The sequence below is a fragment of the Chiloscyllium plagiosum genome, unplaced genomic scaffold (genome assembly GCF_037043375.1).
Source record: "Chiloscyllium plagiosum isolate Xiang-an unplaced genomic scaffold, Cpla_swu_hap1 HiC_scaffold_16, whole genome shotgun sequence".
NCBI classification, from domain to species: domain Eukaryota; kingdom Metazoa; phylum Chordata; class Chondrichthyes; order Orectolobiformes; family Hemiscylliidae; genus Chiloscyllium; species Chiloscyllium plagiosum.
The window spans coordinates 39381533-39404613 of NW_028270154.1; the positions used below are offsets into that span (position 1 = coordinate 39381533).

General features: G+C 41.2%; 1 protein-coding gene across 9 annotated transcripts in view; it reads right to left on the reverse strand.

The window, feature by feature from the left end:
• Positions 1-23081, reverse strand: part of LOC122556611 (rho GTPase-activating protein 26-like) — a 304349-nt gene that overhangs the window by 213231 nt on the left and 68037 nt on the right. For all 9 annotated transcript variants that reach the window (XM_087995295.1, XM_087995300.1, XM_087995299.1 and 6 more), the window contains exons 2-5: positions 12802-12897; positions 11924-11985; positions 9227-9298; positions 8022-8123 (exon numbers count right to left, since the gene is read on the reverse strand). In XM_087995295.1, the coding sequence (XP_087851421.1) occupies positions 8022-8123; positions 9227-9298; positions 11924-11985; positions 12802-12897 (332 nt within the window). The remainder of the gene's footprint in view (positions 1-8021; positions 8124-9226; positions 9299-11923; positions 11986-12801; positions 12898-23081) is intronic.

The window sequence follows — 23081 nt, forward strand, 5'->3', positions numbered from 1 at the left end:
AGAGAGATATCGAGATATCGAGAGATCGAGAGAGATATCGAGATATCGAGAGATCGAGAGAGATAGAGATCGAGATATCGAGAGATCGAGAGAGAGAGAGATATCGAGAGAGAGAGATATCGAGAGAGAGAGATATCGAGAGAGAGAGAGATCGAGAGAGAGAGAGATCGAGAGAGAGAGAGATCGAGAGAGAGAGATCGAGAGAGATAGATCGAGAGAGAGAGATCGAGAGAGAGAGATCGAGAGAGAGAGCGATCGAGAGAGAGAGCGATCGAGAGAGAGAGAGATCGAGAGAGAGAGAGATCGAGAGAGAGAGAGAGAGATACCGAGAGAGAGAGAGAGATACCGAGAGAGAGAGAGAGAGATCGAGAGAGAGAGAGAGATACCGAGAGAGAGAGAGAGAGATCGAGAGAGAGAGATATCGAGAGATCGAGAGAGAGAGATATCGAGAGAGATATCGAGAGAGATATCGAGAGAGATATCGAGAGAGATATCGAGAGAGATATCGAGAGAGATATCGAGAGAGATATCGAGAGAGATATCGAGAGAGATATCGAGAGAGATATCGAGAGAGATATCGAGAGAGATATCGAGAGAGATCGAGAGAGATCGAGAGTGATCGAGAGACAGATCGAGAGAGAGATCGAGAGAGAGATCGAGAGAGAGATCGAGAGAGAGATCGAGAGAGAGATCGAGAGAGAGAGAGAGAGAGATATCGAGAGAGAGAGATATCGAGAGAGAGAGAGCTATCGAGAGAGAGAGAGAGAGAGCTATCGAGAGAGAGAGAGAGAGAGCTATCGAGAGAGAGAGAGAGAGAGCTATCGAGAGAGAGAGCTATCGAGAGAGAGAGCTATCGAGAGAGAGAGCTATCGAGAGAGAGAGCTATCGAGAGAGAGAGCTATCGAGAGAGAGAGCTATCGAGAGAGAGAGCTATCGAGAGAGAGAGAGAGAGAGAGAGATATCGAGAGAGAGAGAGAGAGAGAGATACCGAGAGAGAGAGAGAGAGATACCGAGAGAGAGAGATAGATACCGAGAGAGAGAGAGAGAGAGAGAGAGATAGATACCGAGAGAGAGAGAGAGAGAGAGAGAGATAGATACCGAGAGAGAGAGAGAGAGATAGATACCGAGAGAGAGAGAGAGTGATAGATACCGAGAGAGAGAGAGAGAGAGAGAGATAGATACCGAGAGAGAGAGAGAGAGATAGATACCGAGAGAGAGAGAGAGAGAGATAGATACCGAGAGAGAGAGAGAGAGAGATAGATACCGAGAGAGAGAGAGAGAGATAGATACCGAGAGAGATAGAGAGATATCGAGAGAGATAGAGAGATATCGAGAGAGAGAGAGAGGTATCGAGAGAGAGAGAGAGGTATCGAGAGAGAGAGAGAGGTATCGAGAGAGAGAGAGAGGTATCGAGAGAGAGAGAGAGGTATCGAGAGAGAGAGAGAGAGAGAGGTATCGAGAGAGAGAGGTATCGAGAGAGAGAGAGAGAGAGGTATCGTGAGAGAGAGAGATATCGAGAGAGAGAGAGAGAGATAGATACCGAGAGAGAGAGAGAGAGAGATAGATACCGAGAGAGAGAGAGAGAGAGATAGATACCGAGAGAGAGAGAGAGAGATAGATACCGAGAGAGAGAGAGAGAGAGAGATAGATATCGAGAGAGATAGAGAGATATCGAGAGAGATAGAGAGATATCGAGAGAGAGAGAGAGGTATCGAGAGAGAGAGAGAGGTATCGAGAGAGAGAGAGAGGTATCGAGAGAGAGAGAGAGGTATCGAGAGAGAGAGAGAGGTATCGAGAGAGAGAGAGAGGTATCGAGAGAGAGAGAGAGAGGTATCGAGAGAGAGAGAGGTATCGAGAGAGAGAGAGAGAGGTATCGTGAGAGAGAGAGATATCGAGAGAGAGAGAGATATCGAGAGAGAGATATCGAGAGGAGAGAGATATCGAGAGTGATCGAGAGAGATCGAGATCGAGAGAGATCGAGATCGAGAGATATCGAGATCGAGAGATATCGAGATCGAGAGATATCGAGATCGAGAGATATCGAGATCGAGAGATATCGAGATCGAGAGATATCGAGAGAGAGAGAGAGAGATCGAGAGATATCGAGAGAGAGAGAGAGAGATCGAGAGAGAGAGAGATACCGAGAGAGAGAGAGAGAGAGAGATACCGAGAGAGAGAGAGAGAGAGATACCGAGAGAGAGAGAGAGAGAGAGATAGATACCGAGAGAGAGAGAGAGAGATAGATACCGAGAGAGAGAGAGAGAGATAGATACCGAGAGAGAGAGAGAGAGATAGATACCGAGAGAGAGAGAGAGAGAGAGAGAGAGAGAGAGAGAGAGATAGATACCGAGAGAGATAGAGAGATATCGAGAGAGAGAGATATCGAGAGAGAGAGAGAGAGATATCGAGAGAGAGAGAGAGATATCGAGAGAGATAGAGAGAGATATCGAGAGAGATAGAGAGAGATATCGAGAGAGATAGAGAGAGATATCGAGAGTGATCGAGAGAGATCGAGATCGAGATCGAGAGATATCGAGATCGAGAGATATCGAGAGAGAGAGAGAGAGATCGAGAGATATCGAGAGAGAGAGAGAGAGAGATCGAGAGAGAGAGAGAGAGATCGAGAGAGAGAGAGAGAGATCGAGAGAGAGAGATAGATACCGAGAGAGAGAGAGAGAGAGAGAGATAGATACCGAGAGAGATAGAGAGATATCGAGAGAGAGAGAGAGAGGTGAGAGGTATCGAGAGAGAGAGAGGTGAGAGGTATCGAGAGAGAGAGAGAGAGGTATCGAGAGAGAGAGAGAGAGGTATCGAGAGAGAGAGAGATATCGAGAGAGAGAGAGAGAGATATCGAGAGAGAGAGAGAGAGATATCGAGAGAGAGAGAGATATCGAGAGAGAGAGAGAGAGAGAGAGATATCGAGAGAGAGAGAGATATCGAGAGAGAGAGAGAGAGGTGAGAGGTATCGAGAGAGAGAGAGGTGAGAGGTATCGAGAGAGAGAGAGAGAGGTATCGAGAGAGAGAGAGAGAGGTATCGAGAGAGAGAGAGATATCGAGAGAGAGAGAGAGAGATATCGAGAGAGAGAGAGAGAGATATCGAGAGAGAGAGAGATATCGAGAGAGAGAGAGAGAGAGAGAGATATCGAGAGAGAGAGAGATATCGAGAGAGAGAGAGATATCGAGAGAGAGAGAGATATCGAGAGAGAGAGAGATATCGAGAGAGAGAGAGATATCGAGAGAGAGAGAGATATCGAGATCGAGAGATATCGAGATCGAGAGATATCGAGATCGAGAGATATCGAGATCGAGAGATATCGAGATCGAGAGATATCGAGATCGAGAGATATCGAGATCGAGAGAGAGATCGAGAGAGAGAGAGAGAGAGAGATATCGAGAGAGAGAGAGAGATATCGAGAGAGAGAGAGAGATATCGAGAGAGAGAGAGAGATATCGAGAGAGAGAGAGAGATATCGAGAGAGAGAGAGAGATATCGAGAGAGAGAGAGAGATATCGAGAGAGAGAGAGAGATATCGAGAGAGAGAGAGAGATATCGAGAGAGAGAGAGAGATATCGAGAGAGAGAGAGAGATATCGAGAGAGAGAGAGAGATATCGAGAGAGAGAGATATCGAGATCGAGATCGAGAGATATCGAGATCGAGAGATATCGAGATCGAGAGATATCGAGATCGAGAGATATCGAGATCGAGAGATATCGAGATCGAGAGAGAGATCGAGATCGAGAGAGAGATCGAGAGATATCGAGAGAGAGAGCGAGAGATATCGAGAGAGAGAGAGAGATATCGAGAGAGAGAGAGAGATATCGAGAGAGAGAGAGAGATATCGAGAGAGAGAGAGAGATATCGAGAGAGAGAGAGAGATATCGAGAGAGAGAGAGAGATATCGAGATCGAGATCGAGAGATATCGAGATCGAGAGATATCGAGATCGAGAGATATCGAGATCGAGAGATATCGAGATCGAGAGATATCGAGATCGAGAGATATCGAGATCGAGAGATATCGAGATCGAGAGATATCGAGATCGAGAGAGATAGAGAGAGAGAGAGAGATCGAGAGAGATAGAGAGAGAGAGAGAGATCGAGAGAGATAGAGAGATAGAGATATCGAGAGAGAGAGAGAGATATCGAGAGAGAGAGAGAGATATCGAGAGAGAGAGATATCGAGAGAGAGAGATATCGAGAGAGAGAGATATCGAGAGAGAGAGAGAGATATCGAGAGAGATAGAGAGATATCGAGAGAGATAGAGAGATATCGAGAGAGATAGAGAGATATCGAGAGAGAGAGAGAGATATCGAGAGAGATAGAGAGATATCGAGAGAGAGAGAGAGATATCGAGAGAGATAGAGAGATATCGAGAGAGAGAGAGAGATATCGAGAGAGCGAGAGAGGTATCGAGAGAGCGAGAGAGGTATCGAGAGAGCGAGAGATCGAGAGCGAGCGAGATCGAGAGAGATAGAGAGATATCGAGAGAGATAGAGAGATATCGAGAGAGAGAGAGAGATATCGAGAGAGAGAGAGATATCGAGAGAGAGAGATAGAGATATCGAGAGAGAGAGAGAGATAGAGATATCGAGAGAGAGATATCGAGAGATCGAGAGAGAGAGAGAGAGATCGAGAGAGAGAGATAGATATCGAGAGATCGAGAGAGAGAGATAGATATCGAGAGATCGAGAGAGAGATCGAGAGATCGAGAGAGAGATCGAGAGATCGAGAGATCGAGAGATCGAGAGAGCGAGAGAGCGAGAGAGCGAGAGAGCGAGAGATCGAGAGAGCGAGAGAGCGAGAGATCGAGAGATCGAGAGAGCGAGAGAGCGAGAGAGCGATCGAGAGATCGAGAGATCGAGAGATCGAGAGATCGAGAGATCGAGAGAGCGAGAGAGCGAGAGATCGAGAGATCGAGAGATCGAGAGAGCGAGAGAGCGAGAGAGCGAGAGAGCGAGAGAGCGAGAGAGCGAGAGAGCGAGAGAGCGAGAGAGCGAGAGAGCGAGAGAGCGATCGAGAGATCGAGAGATCGAGAGAGCGAGAGAGCGAGAGAGCGAGAGAGCGAGAGAGCGAGAGAGCGAGAGAGCGAGAGAGCGAGAGAGCGAGAGATCGAGAGATCGAGAGAGCGAGAGAGCGAGAGATCGAGAGATCGAGAGATCGAGAGAGCGAGAGATCGAGAGATCGAGAGATCGAGAGAGCGAGAGAGCGAGAGAGCGAGAGAGCGAGAGAGCGAGAGAGCGAGAGAGCGAGAGAGCGAGAGAGCGAGAGAGATATCGAGAGAGCGAGAGAGATATCGAGAGAGCGAGAGAGATATCGAGAGAGCGAGAGAGGTATCGAGAGAGCGAGAGAGGTATCGAGAGAGCGAGAGAGGTATCGAGAGAGCGAGAGATCGAGAGCGAGCGAGATCGAGAGAGATAGAGAGATATCGAGAGAGATAGAGAGATATCGAGAGAGATAGAGAGATATCGAGAGAGATAGAGAGATATCGAGAGAGAGAGAGAGATATCGAGAGAGAGAGAGAGATATCGAGAGAGAGAGAGAGATATCGAGAGAGAGAGAGAGATCGAGAGAGAGATACCGAGAGAGAGAGAGAGAGAGATACCGAGAGAGAGAGAGAGTGAGAGAGATACCGAGAGAGTGAGAGAGATACCGAGAGAGAGAGATATCGAGAGATATCGAGAGATATCGAGAGATATCGAGAGATATCGAGAGAGATAGAGAGATATCGAGAGAGAGAGAGAGAGAGAGATATCGAGAGAGAGAGATATCGAGAGAGAGAGATATCGAGAGAGAGAGATATCGAGAGAGAGAGATATCGAGAGAGAGAGATATCGAGAGAGAGAGATATCGAGAGAGAGAGATATCGAGAGAGAGAGATATCGAGAGAGAGAGATATCGAGAGAGAGAGATATCGAGAGAGAGAGAGATATCGAGAGAGAGAGATATCGAGAGAGAGAGATATCGAGAGAGAGAGATATCGAGAGAGAGAGATATCGAGAGAGAGAGATATCGAGAGAGAGAGATATCGAGAGAGAGAGATATATCGAGAGAGAGAGATATCGAGAGAGAGAGATATCGAGAGAGAGAGATATCGAGAGAGATATCGAGAGAGATCGAGATCGAGATCGAGAGATATATCGAGATCGAGAGATATATCGAGAGAGAGAGCTATCGAGAGAGAGAGCTATCGAGAGAGAGAGATATCGAGAGAGAGAGATATCGAGAGAGAGAGATATGGAGAGAGAGAGATATGGAGAGAGAGAGATATGGAGAGAGAGAGATATGGAGAGAGAGAGATATGGAGAGAGAGAGATATGGAGAGAGAGAGATATGGAGAGAGAGAGATATGGAGAGAGAGAGAGAGATACCGAGAGAGAGAGAGAGATACCGAGAGAGAGAGAGAGATATCGAGAGAGAGAGAGAGATATCGAGAGAGAGAGAGAGAGATATCGAGAGAGAGAGAGAGATATCGAGAGAGAGAGGGAGGTATCGAGAGAGAGAGGGAGGTATCGAGAGAGAGAGGGAGGTATCGAGAGAGAGAGGTATCGAGAGAGAGAGGTATCGAGAGAGAGAGGTATCGAGAGAGAGGTATCGAGAGAGAGAGGTATCGAGAGAGAGAGAGAGATATCGAGAGAGAGAGATATCGAGAGAGAGAGAGATATCGAGAGAGAGAGAGAGATATCGAGAGAGAGAGGGAGGTATCGAGAGAGAGAGGTATCGAGAGAGAGAGGTATCGAGAGAGAGAGGTATCGAGAGAGAGAGGTATCGAGAGAGAAGGTATCGAGAGAGAGAGGTATCGAGAGAGAGAGGTATCGAGAGAGAGAGGTATCGAGAGAGAGAGGTATCGAGAGAGAGAGGTATCGAGAGAGAGAGGTATCGAGAGAGATATCGAGAGTGATCGAGAGAGATATCGAGAGTGATCGAGATCGAGAGAGATCGAGATCGAGAGATATCGAGAGAGAGAGATAGATAGAGATCGCGCGAGAGATCGCGCGAGAGATCGCGCGAGAGATCGCGCGAGAGAGCGCGCGAGAGAGCGCGCGAGAGAGCGCGCGAGAGAGCGCGCGAGAGAGCGCGCGAGAGAGCGCGCGAGAGAGCGCGAGAGAGAGCGCGAGAGAGAGCGCGCGAGAGAGCGCGCGAGAGAGCGCGCGAGAGAGCGCGCGAGAGAGCGCGAGAGAGAGCGCGAGAGAGAGCGAGAGAGCGCGAGAGAGAACGCGAGAGAGAACGCGAGAGAGAACGCGAGAGAGAACGCGAGAGAGAACGCGAGAGAGAGCGCGAGAGAGAACGCGAGAGAGAGCGCGAGAGAGAACGCGAGAGAGAACGCGAGAGAGAGCGCGAGAGAGAGCGCGAGAGAAATCGAGTTCAAGGGGTTCTTCCAAAATTGAATTAGGTGATGTATATGCATATAGTTATAATTAAACATAAAACTAAAAATACAATCTTAGCTTGTATAAGGGCTTTGGCTTCGTTGTATTTCGAATAATGTGCCCATGGTTAAGACCTCTTATGGTGGTAGGTATTGAGGAAATGAAAAAGTTCCAGGGTAGGGTCACAATTTATACCCATTTCAAAAACCCTCCATTTCAGGAAAAGTTTTGGAAACTACACCTTTTTGCTCTGGACAAGTGTCGACTTTGAGGGCATATGCTTAAAACCTTTAAAATTATGAAATTATATTCAAAGAAATACGTAAATCTTGAAATAAATGCATTTTACTTTGGGATCTACAGGTAATCTGCATTGGCCAATGGCACATTTGTGCATGATATACACATGTTTGGTCATGTGCACTAAAACTTGTTAATCATGAACTGTTCATTTACATTGGGACTGTCCTACCAAGTACTGAATTGGCCAATAATGTTGTTAGATTCATATTCTCATTCCAGATTTTAAAAATGGATATGAAGATAGTCAATTACAGTATTAAACCAGGTTAATGAAATTCAAAACTATGACAAGGTTCTGGATTCAAAATCAGTTTCTCAAATTCAGTAAAATGCAGGGGTCAAATAATTACCTCTTGAAGATGAGAATCTTTTTTCTTTGATGACAAATTTAAATGTTTTTCTAGCACATTGCAATACTTTTCTGTTTCCTTATCGTATTTTTTCTTTGCTTCCTGCACAGAAGAAAAGTAGTGGTGAATGAAACATCTCAATTTACCGATAAATTACCTGCAGGTGGCCAAGCAAGAACATTCAGTTCATTATTTTTTCACTAAAAGAGGACAGCATAAGGGGATTTGATAGAACAGTTTAAACTATGAATGGATGTTCATGGCACAGAAAATTAAATTATATCCAGTGCAAACTAGAACAAGATATAACGATCAGTTCTGAGGAAGGGTCACTGGACCCAAAACGTTAACCTTGATTTCTCTTCACAGATGCTGCCAGACCTGTTGATCTTTTCCAGTAACTTCTGTTTTTGCTGTTGATCATAACTGTAAGATTTAATATAGAAATCCAGAGAAACATCTTTGTTTACAGAGCTTTTAAATTACATAAAGCATAATGAACTGATCATTAAAAGAGACCTTGTCAACATCTAATACTAGATTAAGTGCATCTGTATTCTTTTACCTTAAGGAAGCAGTGATCAAGGCTGTACAAGGAGGGATGGCAGGCATGAGATATACAGAAGTACAACCATGGAATTAAAAGATGTGGACAAGGGTGTGATCAAGCAAAATAATGCCTGCAGAAGTATTCCAACAAATGGCAGGGGGGGGGACAAAAGCTAAGCAAACTGATTGAAAGTGCAGTTTAAACTGACTTGGAAGTTTTTTTTGCATGAGTTCTTCTTCTCACCTGAAACATTGATAAGAAATTGGCAAAGCCTCACGACCTATCAACCAACTTGAACTGAAAACAACAAAGCTGAGCAGCTGGTCAGATTCTGTGTCTCAGAAGCAGACCTCCATGTCACAATTATTAACAGGCATCAACTATCTTCCTTGTTAGTTGAAACTTTATTGCTGGAACACTCCTGCTGAACACTCTCTGCTCATTCCTGAAGAAGGGCCTGTGCCCGAAACATCGAATCTCCTGTTCCCTGGGTGCTGCCTGACCTGCTGTGCTGTTCCAGCAATAAAGTTTCAACTTTGATCTCCAGCATCTGCAGACCTCACTTTCTATCTTCCTTGTTAGTACAGCCAAATAAAATAATTTATTTCATGTGACAAAATAAGGGGGTAGGGAGCAAGAAAGTGGTGCAGATTACCTTTGCAGCTCCAATCTGCTCCTTCCGAAATCTTTCCAATGGACTGATTAAAACATCACCAGCATTCTCAATCTGACATGAAAACAAAGCAATGTTAAAAGTGTAACTTCATAAACAGTGTAAGTTGACTGAACATGGATACGCATGACTCTGATATTTAGCAGGAGTTCCTTTCCTGTAATAAATCTGCCTGATCCAGGTACAATTCATTTCACACTCGCATATGTTTCTGATGTCAAGCCTCAATAAAGTTCCAATGATCCAAAGAATGATTTCTGAGAGCAACCAAAATCAAAGTTTCAGGTCATAAAAACACCTCAAATTCAATGTTAGCTATATCCTCATTTAAATTTTCATAGACTAGCTAACATTTTGTTTCTGTAAGTCACAGTTAAGATAAATATCTGCTCTGGTGACTTTAAAATAGCCACTTTGTAGTCTTGGTACAGTTAATACAGATTTTACTCAAGGATGTGATTGCAGATCCACTTGGTGCAAGTCCACAAAAATCTCTCTTCAAAACAAAGAATGACAATTTAGAGTTGATGTTTTTACTATCATTGCATTTACATTATATATCCTTACCAATAAGCAAAGCTATATCACTTGTATGAAAGGGGTCCCTTTCATATTTTCATTAACCATGTGAAGTGTTGTTATCACTGTGACTCTACATCTCCCTTCTACCTGCTCTCTTATCAATTCAATGGTCTTATTCATAATTGTGAAAATAGTTACTTTTTACCACTTACATTCAGTGGTAAATGGAGTGTCATGGAGTCATACAGCATAGAGAAAGGTCCTTCAGTCTATCATGTCTATGCTGACCAACAGACATCAAACTATATTAATCCTATTTAACTACACTTGATACATAGCCTACTACACCCTGGCATTTTAAGTACACACCCAGATGCTTCTTAAATGTGGAGTGTACCTGCCTCCAATACTCACTCAGGCGGCCATACCATAAACGTATGCCCTCTGGTTTTAGATATGTCTGCCATGGAGAAAAGATTCTCATCATCTACTGCCTATGCCTTTCATATTTTTGTATAAAAGTAATCTTTGGCAGACAGGATCAGCAAAAACTCCAAAGCTTTTTATAAGTAAATTAAGATCAAGAGAATTACTATGGAAAGAGCAGGACCTATTAGAGACCAAAGAAATGGGTGTGTGAAGCCAGTGGATGTGAATAAAGTCTTAAATGAGTAGTTCTCATTTGTATTCACAGAGGAGAAAGGCATTGCACTTATGGTAGTGAGGTACTAAACATATTAAGATTAATAATGAGAAAATGTTAAATCTTTTAGCAGGCATCAAGGTGATTCAGTCCCAAGGGTCTTATGAGGTATATCTCTAGCTGCTATGGGAGGCAAAGAATGAGACTGCTGGGGTCCTGGAAGATAAATTTAATATTTCGCCTCTTTGCCTTCCTAATTTCCTTGTTAAACACTCCCCTACACTCTTTACCCTTATCAAGAACCTCCCCTGTTTTTAATGCAATTCTATGCCTCTCATATTTTTATTACCTGGCATATTGCTTCCTTCATTTTCTTTATCAAACTCTTGATATCCCTTGACTTGCTGCCCTTGCCTATTCTTAGCTAGATTATCATAGCAATGGAAACACTGTCCATCATTCCTACAGTATTGGCTACAAGCTTTGCTACATGCATCTAGAAAGTAACCATAGATACAATTGTCTATTCATAGATATTAGCGTGCATTCAAATATTAATCTTGATTAATTGTCTCACTTCATACCCACTTACAGCTTTTAGGTAGAAGAATATTACAAACTTTTTTTTCTTAGACAGTGAATGAACACTGGGAAAGTCCACAATTATCACATATCTCTATCTGTACCGAGAGGTGGTGGTCAACCTTTCTCTCGAACTGCGGTATTTCGAAACATGAACCCTTCAGTATTGCAAAAAGGGACAAATGCATTAATGTAAACCACAATTACTTAATTGCCATCTCTAATACAAGATTGCTTCGCTTCTTTGCGAAATCTTAAACAACGCAAAATGAATTAAATGCACTTGTTGCACAAGATACTTTTCCTTCAACAATTTTGTTTGCCGATACTGAAGTCAAAGGCAAGTCAAATTAGACAGGTTATATAACAGACAGCTAATCAAACCAAATCGGACCCTCTACTCCCTGATGATAGGCTTGGAGACCATATTGTGCTAATTGTGTGTAATGAAATAAAGGGTAAGGGAAAAATGTCTTGCAGCATAGTGATAGTGGCTCTATTTCTGGGCCCAAATCTTTAGTTTCAAGTCTCACCTTAGGACATGATAGCAACACAAGTGCGTCATAATACATTTTACAAGGTTGATTGAAAGAAAAGGATACATTTACAACAGTTAACATATGGCTTGTGAAGATAAAGCAAACATGCAAAAATATTTCCAAAGTCATACAGAATTTAACTTTTGTATTTTAGTAAAATGTAATTCAATTATATTAAAATGTTGAAGTTTTAAGCATGTATTTACTGTACAAACCAGGAGGGGGCTCAATTACACCAACAATTCATGAGTTGTTTTGCCTCCGAATCTCTGCTTAAAATTCCACAGAATACTGAACATTCCAAAAGCACATTCTATATTTCCCAAATAAAATATTATTCTTACGTCAATCATAGTGATCCATGTCATAAGTAGTTCCTAAGAAATCACTTACCAAACGCCCCCGCTCATCTTCAAGGCTCCTTAGAACTCCTGCAAACTCCTGAAGTGACCTCGCTTTGAAAGAAAGTATAATTAGCCAATAGAAATGATTAAAATTGCTGATAGAAAAAAATAATACCAATCTATGCCACTGCATTAAAAAGGCACAAATTAGATTGTAGCCATCAAATACACAAACAAAACTGAATATATTGAATCATGCAGTGGCATAGTTCACTGGTGTTTCAACATATAGCCCTTGCCTTTCTCTCATTAGCCTGACCCTGCATTTACAGTTACAAATAGATCTCATGCTCCATTCATTTATGTAGAAGACCAAAATGTATAAGGGAAAACACAAGTTAAAGAAATAGAGTTGAAACTAACACAATCTATCTACTAACCAACTGCCACCAAAAGCAGAACATTGTCTCAAATTAGAACCCTGAGGGGAACTGGAGGCAATCACTTGGAGAAATGACAACAGTAAATACTTATTTTAAATACAAATTCTGATCTTCTATACTTTGGTGGTCATCTTTTTTTCCCATTTATCCATCACAAACCAAAGGTAGTTCATGACAATGAGATACCACTCTAAATGAAGTGATGAACAGTGGAAGAGTAATAGGTTACAAAGACTATATTGAGACTAGAACCATTTGTTGTTTACAATGAACTGAATTAGATGTGCAGGTATTACCTATGATGTAAATCGTTCAGTGCGTGAGCGCTGAAGACATAAGATGCTGAGTGAACTAAACAAGTCGGAGAAGGAGTAACAAGTCATTATTAACCAATTTTGCATGATGGTCATTAAATAATTTATCTTTTTGGACTGTGAAGCTTGTCATTAATAACATAAGAAGAAGAAAATAAAATAAAACTCACCTATATGGATCTCATCATCTGTCTCCGCATCTCCAATACACTGAAACTTAAATTCATTTAAAGATTCAGCGAACTTCTTCTTTGCAACAGACAGATCTGAATAGAGACAGCAAAAACAATTAAGGTTGTTTTCTTTTCAAACAATACTGTGACAATTTGTTTGTTACATTTACAACCTGTTTTGGATGGCAGGAGACAAGTGTGGGTTTACATAACTGGCCCAATGAAATTACGTAGTGCTTTAAGGCATTCTAATACGCTATGTTGTTAAATCAGCAGAGTAGCACAAACCACTAAGCTTCTGTCAAAGTTGACACCTGAAAATCATTAAATTCAGTTGCTCATTTCTTTTTACAGGTTGGGAGGTGGTTCTTCTCAATTTTTTTTATGGAGTTGTGTATACACCATGAACAGCAGTGGAAATGTCAGGGAAGTGGGGAGGCAGGGAAAGTTTAGGGAAACAAACACTGTGTGCAACAATAACCCAATTTACCCATAACCTACCAGTTGCCATTTGACCATGATGGGCTTCATGGAACCCAAGCTGAATAGGCTTGTCTGTGACTGCAATTGAAGTTTTCTAGAGCTGAATTTAAGCAGCTTAAGAGAGAAAGCAGCAACTACAATTTTTTCAAGTCAGGAGATAACAGGGATGCGGCACTAACCATAAACAGAGTCCATGTCTCAGCACTGAGTATGGATGAAGCAAACTCAGACTGGAAGGTTGCTCATGTTGTCCCCCTGTACAAGAAGGATAGTAGGGATATTCCAGGTAACTACAGACCAGTGAGCCTGACATCGGTGGTGGGAACGTTGCTGAAGAGGGTACTGAGGGATAGAATCTATTTATATTTAGAAAAGGATGGGCTTATCAGTGATAGGCAACATGGTTTTGTGCGGGGGAGATCGTGCCTTACCAACCTAATAGAATTCTTCGAGGAAGTGATCAAGTTAATAGATGAAGGAAGGGCTGTTGTTGTCATATACATGGCCTTTAGTAAGGCGTTTGATAAGGTTCCCCATGGTAGACTAATAGAGAAGGTGAAGTCACATGGTGTGCAGGGTGTTCTAGCTAGGTGGATAAAGAACTGGTTGAGCAACTCGAGACAGAGAGTAGCAGTTGAAGGGAGTTTCTCGAAATGGAGAAAGGTGACCAGTAGTGTTCCACAGGGGCCAGTGTTGGGGCCAATGTTGTTTGTAATATACATAAATGATCTGAAAGAGGGCACTGTTGGTATGATCATCGAGTTTGCCGATGACACGAAGATTGGTGGAGTAGCAGAAAGCATAAGGGACTGTCAAAGAATATAGGTGGATATAGATAGACTGGAGAGTTGGGCAGAAAAGTGGCAGATGGATTTCAATCCGGACAAATGTGAGGTGATGCATTTAGTCAAGACTAATTCTAGAGCGAATTATACAATGAATGGAAGAGCCTTGGGAAAAGTTGATGGGCAGGGAGATCTGGGAGTGCAGGTCCATTGTACCCTGAAGGTTGCTGCACAGGTGGATATAGTGATCAAGAAGGCATACAGTATGCTTCTTTCATCAGATGGAGTATTGAGTATAAGAACTGGCAAGTCATGTTAAAATTGTACAAGACAGTTCTGGTCACCACATTACCAAAAGGATGTGGAAGCTTTGGAGAGGGTGCAGAGAAGGTTTACGAGGATGTTGCCTGGTATGGAAGGTGCTAGCTATGAAGAGAGTTTGAGTAGTTAAGGTTTCATTAGAAAAAAGGAGATTGAGGGGGGGACCTGATTGAGGTTTACAAAATCATGAAGGGTATAGACAGGGTGGATACAGATCAGCTTTTTCCCAGGGTGAAGGATTCAACAAGAGGTCACGCTTTCAAGGTGAGAGGTGGAAAGTTTAAGGGAGACACACGTGGCAAGTACTTCATGCAGAGGGTGGTGGGTGCCTGGAATGTATTGCCAGTAGAGGTGGTAGAGGCAGGCACGGTAGATTCATTTAAGATACGTCTGGACAGATGCATGAGTAGATGGGGTGCAGAGGGATACAGATGCTTAGGAATTGACCGACAGGTTTAGACAATACATTTGGATCGGCTCCGGCTTGGAGGGCCGAAGGGCCTATTCCTGGGCTGTAAATTTTCTTTGTTCTTTGTTCTTAATGCTGTTTTGTAACTGGCCACGAGCTGTGCATGTGCAGCCAGAGGTGACATAAACGGATGTGAGGAGGCAATGGCCCAGATGCAGTAGCGCTAGACTACTAAGCTAGCTTATTATTCTAGGGACTGGTTTAAATCCCATCATAGCAGATGGTAGAATTTGAATTCAATGAAAATCTGGAATTAATAATCTAATAATGACCACGAAACCATTCAATTGTCAGGAAAACCGATCTGGTTCACTAAAACCTTTTGGAAAGTAAACTGCCATCTTTACTTGGTCTGACCTATATGTGACTCCAGATTCTTAACTGCCCTGTGGGCAATTAGGAATGGACAAAAAATGGTGGCCTAGCCAGCGATACCCACACCTATGAATGAACTTTTAAAAAAAGCATCTATTTTCATTTGTTGCCAGTTAGTATGCTGATTCAGGATGAAGGGCTTATGCCTGAAACGTCAATTCTCCTGCTCCTCGGATGCTGCCTGACCTGCTGGACTTTTCCAGCACTACACTCTCGACCCTGATCTCCAGCATCTGCAGTCCTCACTTTCTGGTTCCACACCCAGTACAAAATATTACCATATCAATCACTCATCACAGATGCATTGCCTGCTACTTTGAAAGTCCGACATAAGAGTTATAAATTGGTGCAACTATATTTGTAATTTAGTACCATTTTCACAGTGCTTTCTATTAAGAAACAATTGCTCACTTTAAACAATTTTTTCGGACAAAATAGGGTTACACAAGGGACAGAACTGAGTACTTTAACCTAAAATTCAGCTGAGTGGCCTTTTTCCACATTCCAATAATACATCCACAACAGCGGTTTATAATAAAAACAATCCATATTGATAATACATAATCAAACTTGTTAATTAACAAGGATATATCTGTCACCAGTTTCAAGGAGCTACAAAAACGTTACTTAACCTGTCCCTTCCAGAAAATCGTTCCACTGTTTAGTTTGTGATGTTGGGGTAAACTGGTTTTTACAGTTTAGTATGCTGATTCATAGACAGATCCAGGTATTCAAATGTTCAACCTGAATCCAGGTCATGAATCCAGTCAAAACCTAGAGAAATATGCAGTGTCGATTGGATGGGTTTGACCCAAATTACAAATCTGATGAGAAACAGCAGTTGCTTTGTTCCAATGAAGCTCAAAGTGAAATGCTATTCCTTTTGAGGCACCTTAAAGCCTTCTGGACAAACACTAAGTTCAACAATTTCAACCATAATCTTGGTTTCATTTTATTTCCAAGTGGTAGTTTTAGTTGTTCTTAAATTTATTCTTGGACACCAGCTGTTGATTGGTCAGCTATTCACATCTCCTCTGGGAAAATCTTTTGTTTCTTTACTTGTAGCATTACTACTTAATTTGGCTATTCCCACTAACTTTTGAAATTTAATGACTCCCATTTTCTATACTTTTTTTTGTCCTGTCATAAACCCCCCCCCCCACCGCCATTTACATCTCACTAGTATAAACCCACTTGTAACTTTTAATCAGTTCAAATGAAAGGTCACAATCTGAAATATTACCTCATTTTCTCTGTCCACAGAATCCGCCAGACCTGCTGAACTTTTCAAGCATTTTCTGCATGCAGCACATCAATATAGCCTTATTGCCTCACCACCCATTACCCCCAGGAGTTACAATACAACCATCTCTTCACGAATTGAGCTACTTCTCAGAAACTCAGCAAAAAAATGACAAACAGCAACTGAGATCAATGTAAAACCAATACTGAAAACCTGTTCACAAATATCATCTCACTTGCAAAAAAAAATGAGGAAAACAAAATTAAAAAAGGAAACAAAATAACAAAAGTTATGAGGAAAACAAAATTGCTCATGTCTAGTTTGCTCCATGTCTTTAAAATTTTCAAAAATGAAGAGGAAAAAAACTTAAAGTATCAAGTCAATCCTGAAAACCTAACTGTTTGTTTCTGGTAAAGATCAGGACATCTATTTATCCTGATAGCAAAAAAAAATGAAGGCACAGGCGGCTATCAAAAAACAAACTTGACAGAAATACAAAATACAAGGTGGACAACCAGGTGTATTTTATTACAGAATCCCTACAGTGTGGTAGCAACAACCCCCCCCCCAAAACAAAGAGCATCACACCCAAATCGACCCCCACTACCCTATCCCTATAACTCGGCATTTCCCATGGCTAAGCCACCTAACCTGAACACCTCTCAACCGAGGAAGGAAACCAGAACATCCAGAAATCCATGCAGACATAGGGACAACGGGCAAACTCCACACTGACAGTCGCCCAAGGCTGGAATTTAACCAAGGTCCCAGGTGCTGTGAGGCAGCAGTGCTAACTTCTGAGCCATCGTGCCATTCATTATTACACTCCAATAAGACAAATCCATGCATACTTCAGCATTGCATAAACTACAACTTCAAGCCGAACGTTATGAGGGGCCACTACATGTGAAAAAATTTCAGATTTTAGATCATCAATTGAAAAATAGGAAATGGGAATAAAGATTCTCTAAAACAGACATGTTTGATTTGATTTGACAAAATATACTTATATGGCTACATCATGTTATATAAAACAGTCCTGCTTGGATATTAAACATCACAGAAAATTTTATTCCCAGCCTTCATTAGGAAATGCAGTACTCAGGCTCCCAGATCTCTCACTGTTGAACTGTAGCATATCAACATGGCTCGGAAAAACCTCCACAGTGCAGGCCCTTTCTCTTGACCTTCAGACATATAATCCAATTAAACACCAAATATATGGCTTTTGTGGCTTTCAAGATCTCAGTAGATATGAAAATATTTTCTTAATTTTAAACTATTTCCTTTTAAAAAATAAATTTATTTCCTAAAAACAATTAAAGCCTCAAAAACACTCCTTTCTTTCTTTGTTACCAAATATATGATTGTCATTTTTTTAAAATTTCTACATGTAAATAAAGGATAGTGCTCAAAGAATTTGTCCAGAGCTTATTTCTCATTATTACAGGGAGGCCTGTTATAAATGAAGAGAGGTTTTGAATATGCACATCATAAGAAAATAAAGCAGCGGCTTGAAGAATGACCAAAAAAATTACAGAAACTTAAGGAGTATTTCACTATAATGCAAGAGGGGTCTCATACAAAGGCAATCAGCAAAGCCAACAACAACCACAAGCATCTAATTCTTCTAATAGGATAGAAGATAAGGATATAAAATGTGACAACTACACCTAAAAACGTTACAAAAAGGTTCATTTCATTCAGTGCAAGTTGATGGTGAAAGTGTATTTGGAAATGGCCAGTATACTCTCCAAGATCAGTTATGTTTACCTTTGATTTGCAAACTTTTTCCAACATCACCGACAGCACTGACTAATGATGGATTAATGATTACCGAAGCCCTGTCAGTATTCAATATCACGAAAACTCAGAGGATTGCTGAAAAGCTTTGCTTATATTTTGTGACAAGGCAACATTGATTAACCTTGGACTGAGACTTGAAGAAACACTTGAAAATAGAGCAAGAGTACTGGAGCTTATACTGAATGTGTTATTGCAGTCATGTACAGATTAGAAGAACATTGACCAGCTTTGAGGGGAGGCAATGAAAATTTTGGTTCATCTTATAATGGAAACTTTCTTGGCTTAATAGAACTTGTTTTTAGGTTTGATCCATTTCCTACCAACCATATAAAACATTACAGAAGCAGTGGATCTAGAGACCTTTATGGCTGTCAAAACCAATGTGATAAATTCATCCACATTATGGCTGAGAAAAAGAAAGTGCTTTGTGAATGACTTGAGAATAGCAGAATACTTCCGTTTGTCTGTTATCTTCACAGCATATCTTCCACCTGTTCATCTACTAACTGCTATTTTAAAACGTGTGTCAACCAATGATCATTTCCCATTGAACACTAAGACTTTTCTTGAATTAGAATAGCATCGTGATGAAAATATGGCCGACATGGGTGCTGGATTGTTTAGGCAATGAATAAAAACCAAAAGAACTGTAGATGCTGTAGAACAGAAACAAAAACAAATTGTTGGAAATGCTCAGCAGGTCTGGCAGCATCTGTGGACGGAAATCAGAGTTAACATTTCAGGTTGAGTGACCCTTCCTCAGAATGCTAATTTGATCTCAGCAAGTGCAGAGGACAGACAATTGATTATGCAGCTAAAATGGCAGGAACACTCAAATGACATAGAGCAAAAAGAAAAATAAATTGATATTGGACTTCTGCTCCTAAGAAATCTAACTGAAGTTTTTAAAACATTCTTGTGGTTTTTAATTGTGAAGACGACCAGGAAGGGATTTGTTATTGTATTGTTGATAGATCTGGAAAATATCTGTAACATCCACAAGTGATAAAATTATGTTGACAGGTTAAACAGATGCTGATTCTCATGGTGATCATAATAATGTAGTTGAACAAACAATTAAATAGTTTATTGATCAATTGCAGCTAGGAAGAACAGTAATTTTTTTTAAATTTCTTCATATTTCGATTTACAAGACCATCTCTGAAACACAATGCTCGCCTTGCAAAGCAAGGTATAAAACTGTTTCCAACGAATAACTTGGTGCTTAAATCAGGCAGTCAAGTCAGTTAAACAAGGTATGATCAACAAGGAGATGACTATGCTAATCAGTGTTCATATGTCTGCTGATATATCTTGTGTTGTAGCCTTTCATGTAGAACAATATCAAATGTTGTTTGGAAATCAAAGTATACAACATTAATCAGGAGGGTTCTTGAGCACAGAATCCCTGTCCCTGGGCCAGAAGGCCACTGTTCCAAGTCCCACCTGCTGCAGGGGCGTGTGATGTCTCTGATCAGATTGATTAGAAAATACCTAGCACACCTATCTGGACCCTTTTACCCAATTTGCTTCTTCAAAAGGCTTTAATAAATTAGGTAAACAATTTCCTTTTCACAAATACATGCGATTAGGCAGTCAAGAATACAATTTTTATGTGGCCTACTATAATCTCATTAGTAGTGGATTTTAGACACAGCATTACTACAGATGTTAGACAAACCTATTTTAAAAATCTTGATTTCTGTCTTCCCTTTTCCTTGAAAACAGTGTTAGTTAATCTCCCATCAGTTAGGTGCTTCCTGTTTGTCTACTCCAGTCACACAAACAGCTTTCTACCATCATACTCTATTTCCTGTCCACCAAGCCAATTTTGGATCCAACTTGCCAACTTACCCTGGATCCTATGCACTTTTACCTTTATTTTCAGTCTCCCATTTAGGACCTTGCCAAGGACTTACTAAAATCCATATAAACGAGATCAACTACATTTCCCCCCACAGACAGGCTTTCTCTGGGTTACGAACGCCCGAGTTATGAACAGACCTCCGTGAAGCCTACTATTTAAAAAAATCCAGCACCAGGTCTATCCTCTCCAGCAGCAGGTCAACCATCTAATTAATAAAGTAATCTTAATTATTAATTAAGGCCCCTTTCAGTACGCAAGACATTGATTTAAACAAGTGTAAGTGTTAACCTTTAATCATTATCTTTTTGATCTAAACAGTTTAAGAAATGTTTCTTTAATGTTTTTATACTAAAACACACACACACACACACACACACACATGCAAATATTGTACTGTAGTTACATTTATGATTATGTTTAAGATGTTTTAGGTAAAATAAATGCTATGCACTAAGACAAACATTTGACTAATTGACGCTAGATGTGAACCATACATAACTGTACCAACTTGCATATAAATTTGACTTACAGACTTAAAAACAGAACCTGGGGACTTCTTGTACACGCTTGGTCACCTCCCCACTAAATTTGTTAGGCATGATCTTCATCCAACAAAGCCATGCCCACTGACCCTGATCAAACTTTGCCTCTCTAAATGGAAATTAATTTTCTCCTTCAAAATCTTCAAAATAACTGTGAAGTGTCCTTTTGTCTGCAGATTGAATAACAATGTTATCTTTTTTGAGTCCTTCTAGTGCTTTCATTTCTTGTGTATTGAGTGTGTTTCTTTCCTTTTTTTCCTGCTTAACCGAACAGGCTACATTGAGAAAGAGAACATACTGCCTGCAGGTACCAACACTTACCAACAGGTAGTAACAGAGCCGACCCCACAACTAGAGAACCAAATCACAGCCCTACTCAAAAAACATCCGAAATCTGGAGAATTAAACAAGACAGACTTCCAAAAAATGAAACCAGACAGATCCAACACACCACGCTTGTACGGATTACCCTAAATTCACAAACCAGGAGCACCCCCCTCAAACCCATAGGCTCGTTATTTGGAACGCCAATGTACAGATTAGCCAAGGAACTACACCTAAAGACTAAAACTCTTATTGAAAACTCATACCACTCCATTCACTCCACCCAAGAAATACGGAACACCAAAGACACTAAGATAAAACAGGATGAAATAATGGTCTCCATTGACATAACAGTCCTGTTCACATCCATCGACATCAACCTGGCCAAAGAAACACTGACTACACTATAAGAACCAAAAGATACATACACCAAAGACGACCAACCATCAGCAAAGACAACATCAAGCTAGAGGATCTATGCCTTACCACCCATTTCACTTTCAATAACAAAATTACAGAAAAACCAAACAGAACACCCATGGGATCTCTGATATCAGGGTTCTTAGAGGCAGTAATGCAGAGACTTGAACAAACAGCTCTACCAACCATCCAAACAAACTTTGGGTCCGTTACATGGATGACACCTTTGTCATCACTAAACAAAACAAATTAGAGGAAACCTTCAAGACAATCAATAATATCCTTTGTGGCATAAAATTCACAAAAGAGAAGGAAAACAACAACAAACTGCCATTCCTAGATGTCACAGCGGAGCGAACAGCCAATGGGGAACTTTAAACCAGCGTCTACGGGAAAACACCACATATAGACCAAATACCGAACTAAAGAACGAATCATCTCAACACCCACAAACTAAGCTGCATTAGAACACCATTTCAACAAGCCACAACACATTGCAGCAAAGCAGAACTATGAAGAGCAGAGGAAAGTCACCTATACGGCATATTCAAAAAGAACGGGTATCCAATGAACACAGTCCGCCAATTTCTCAGCAACAAATCCAAACAAGCAGACAAAACACAACCAGAAACCATTGTCACTCTCCCCTACATCAAAGACATCTCAGAAATGAATGCCAGACTACTCAGACATCTTGGTATCATGGCAGCCCACAAACCCACCAACACACTAAAACAGCAGGTAATGAACTTGAAAGACTCTATACTGACAACAAACAAAACAAAAGTCATTTACAAAATACTTTGCAAGAACTGTAACAAATACTACATTTGATAAACAGGTAGAAAACTAACAGGATACATTAACATCAACGAGCCACAAAAGGACATGACCTAATATCACTGTTATCCTTTACATTCAGATGAGGAAGGACACCACTTTGACTGTGGCAACACATCCATCCTCGGACAAGCCAAACAGAGATACACAAAAATGCCTAGAAGCATGGCATTCCAATCAGACCTCTACCAACAAACACATCGACTTGCCTAGTTACCACCCTCTGAGAAAAGGAACAGGCAATGACATCACCAACCCAAGGGAACATAAACAAAATAGAAAGTGGGTCATAACACCAGTGCTTCACCAGAGGCTCATTAATGATGTTACCCAGTATGGTGAAGAAATGTCCGAAAAATGAACCTTCCAGCTCAGCGAGCAAACTTACATTCATATCTCTAGTAGAATGGTGCAAAGGTCTGATTTCTGGATCAATGGAACAAATTCTGGGGCAGATGGGATCTGTACAAGAAGGATGGGTTACACATTAACAGGATTAGACAACATACACTCATGTGGAGATTTATTGGTGCTATGATGGAAAATTTAAACTTGCTCATTAGGGTAATGGGAACCAAAAAGATATTCGGATAGAACAAAAACTGTAAATGAAAATTTCAAACAGCATCAAACTCCTAGAACAGTGTTAAAAACACAACTAAAAGCCTATCTGAATGCAAATAGCATTTTCAACAAGCTAGGAAATTTATGGCGCTAATACAGTTGAATAGTATGCTTCAATTACTATTATTGAGACATGGTTATAGGACAACTAGGAACACAATACCAAACAATAACTCTC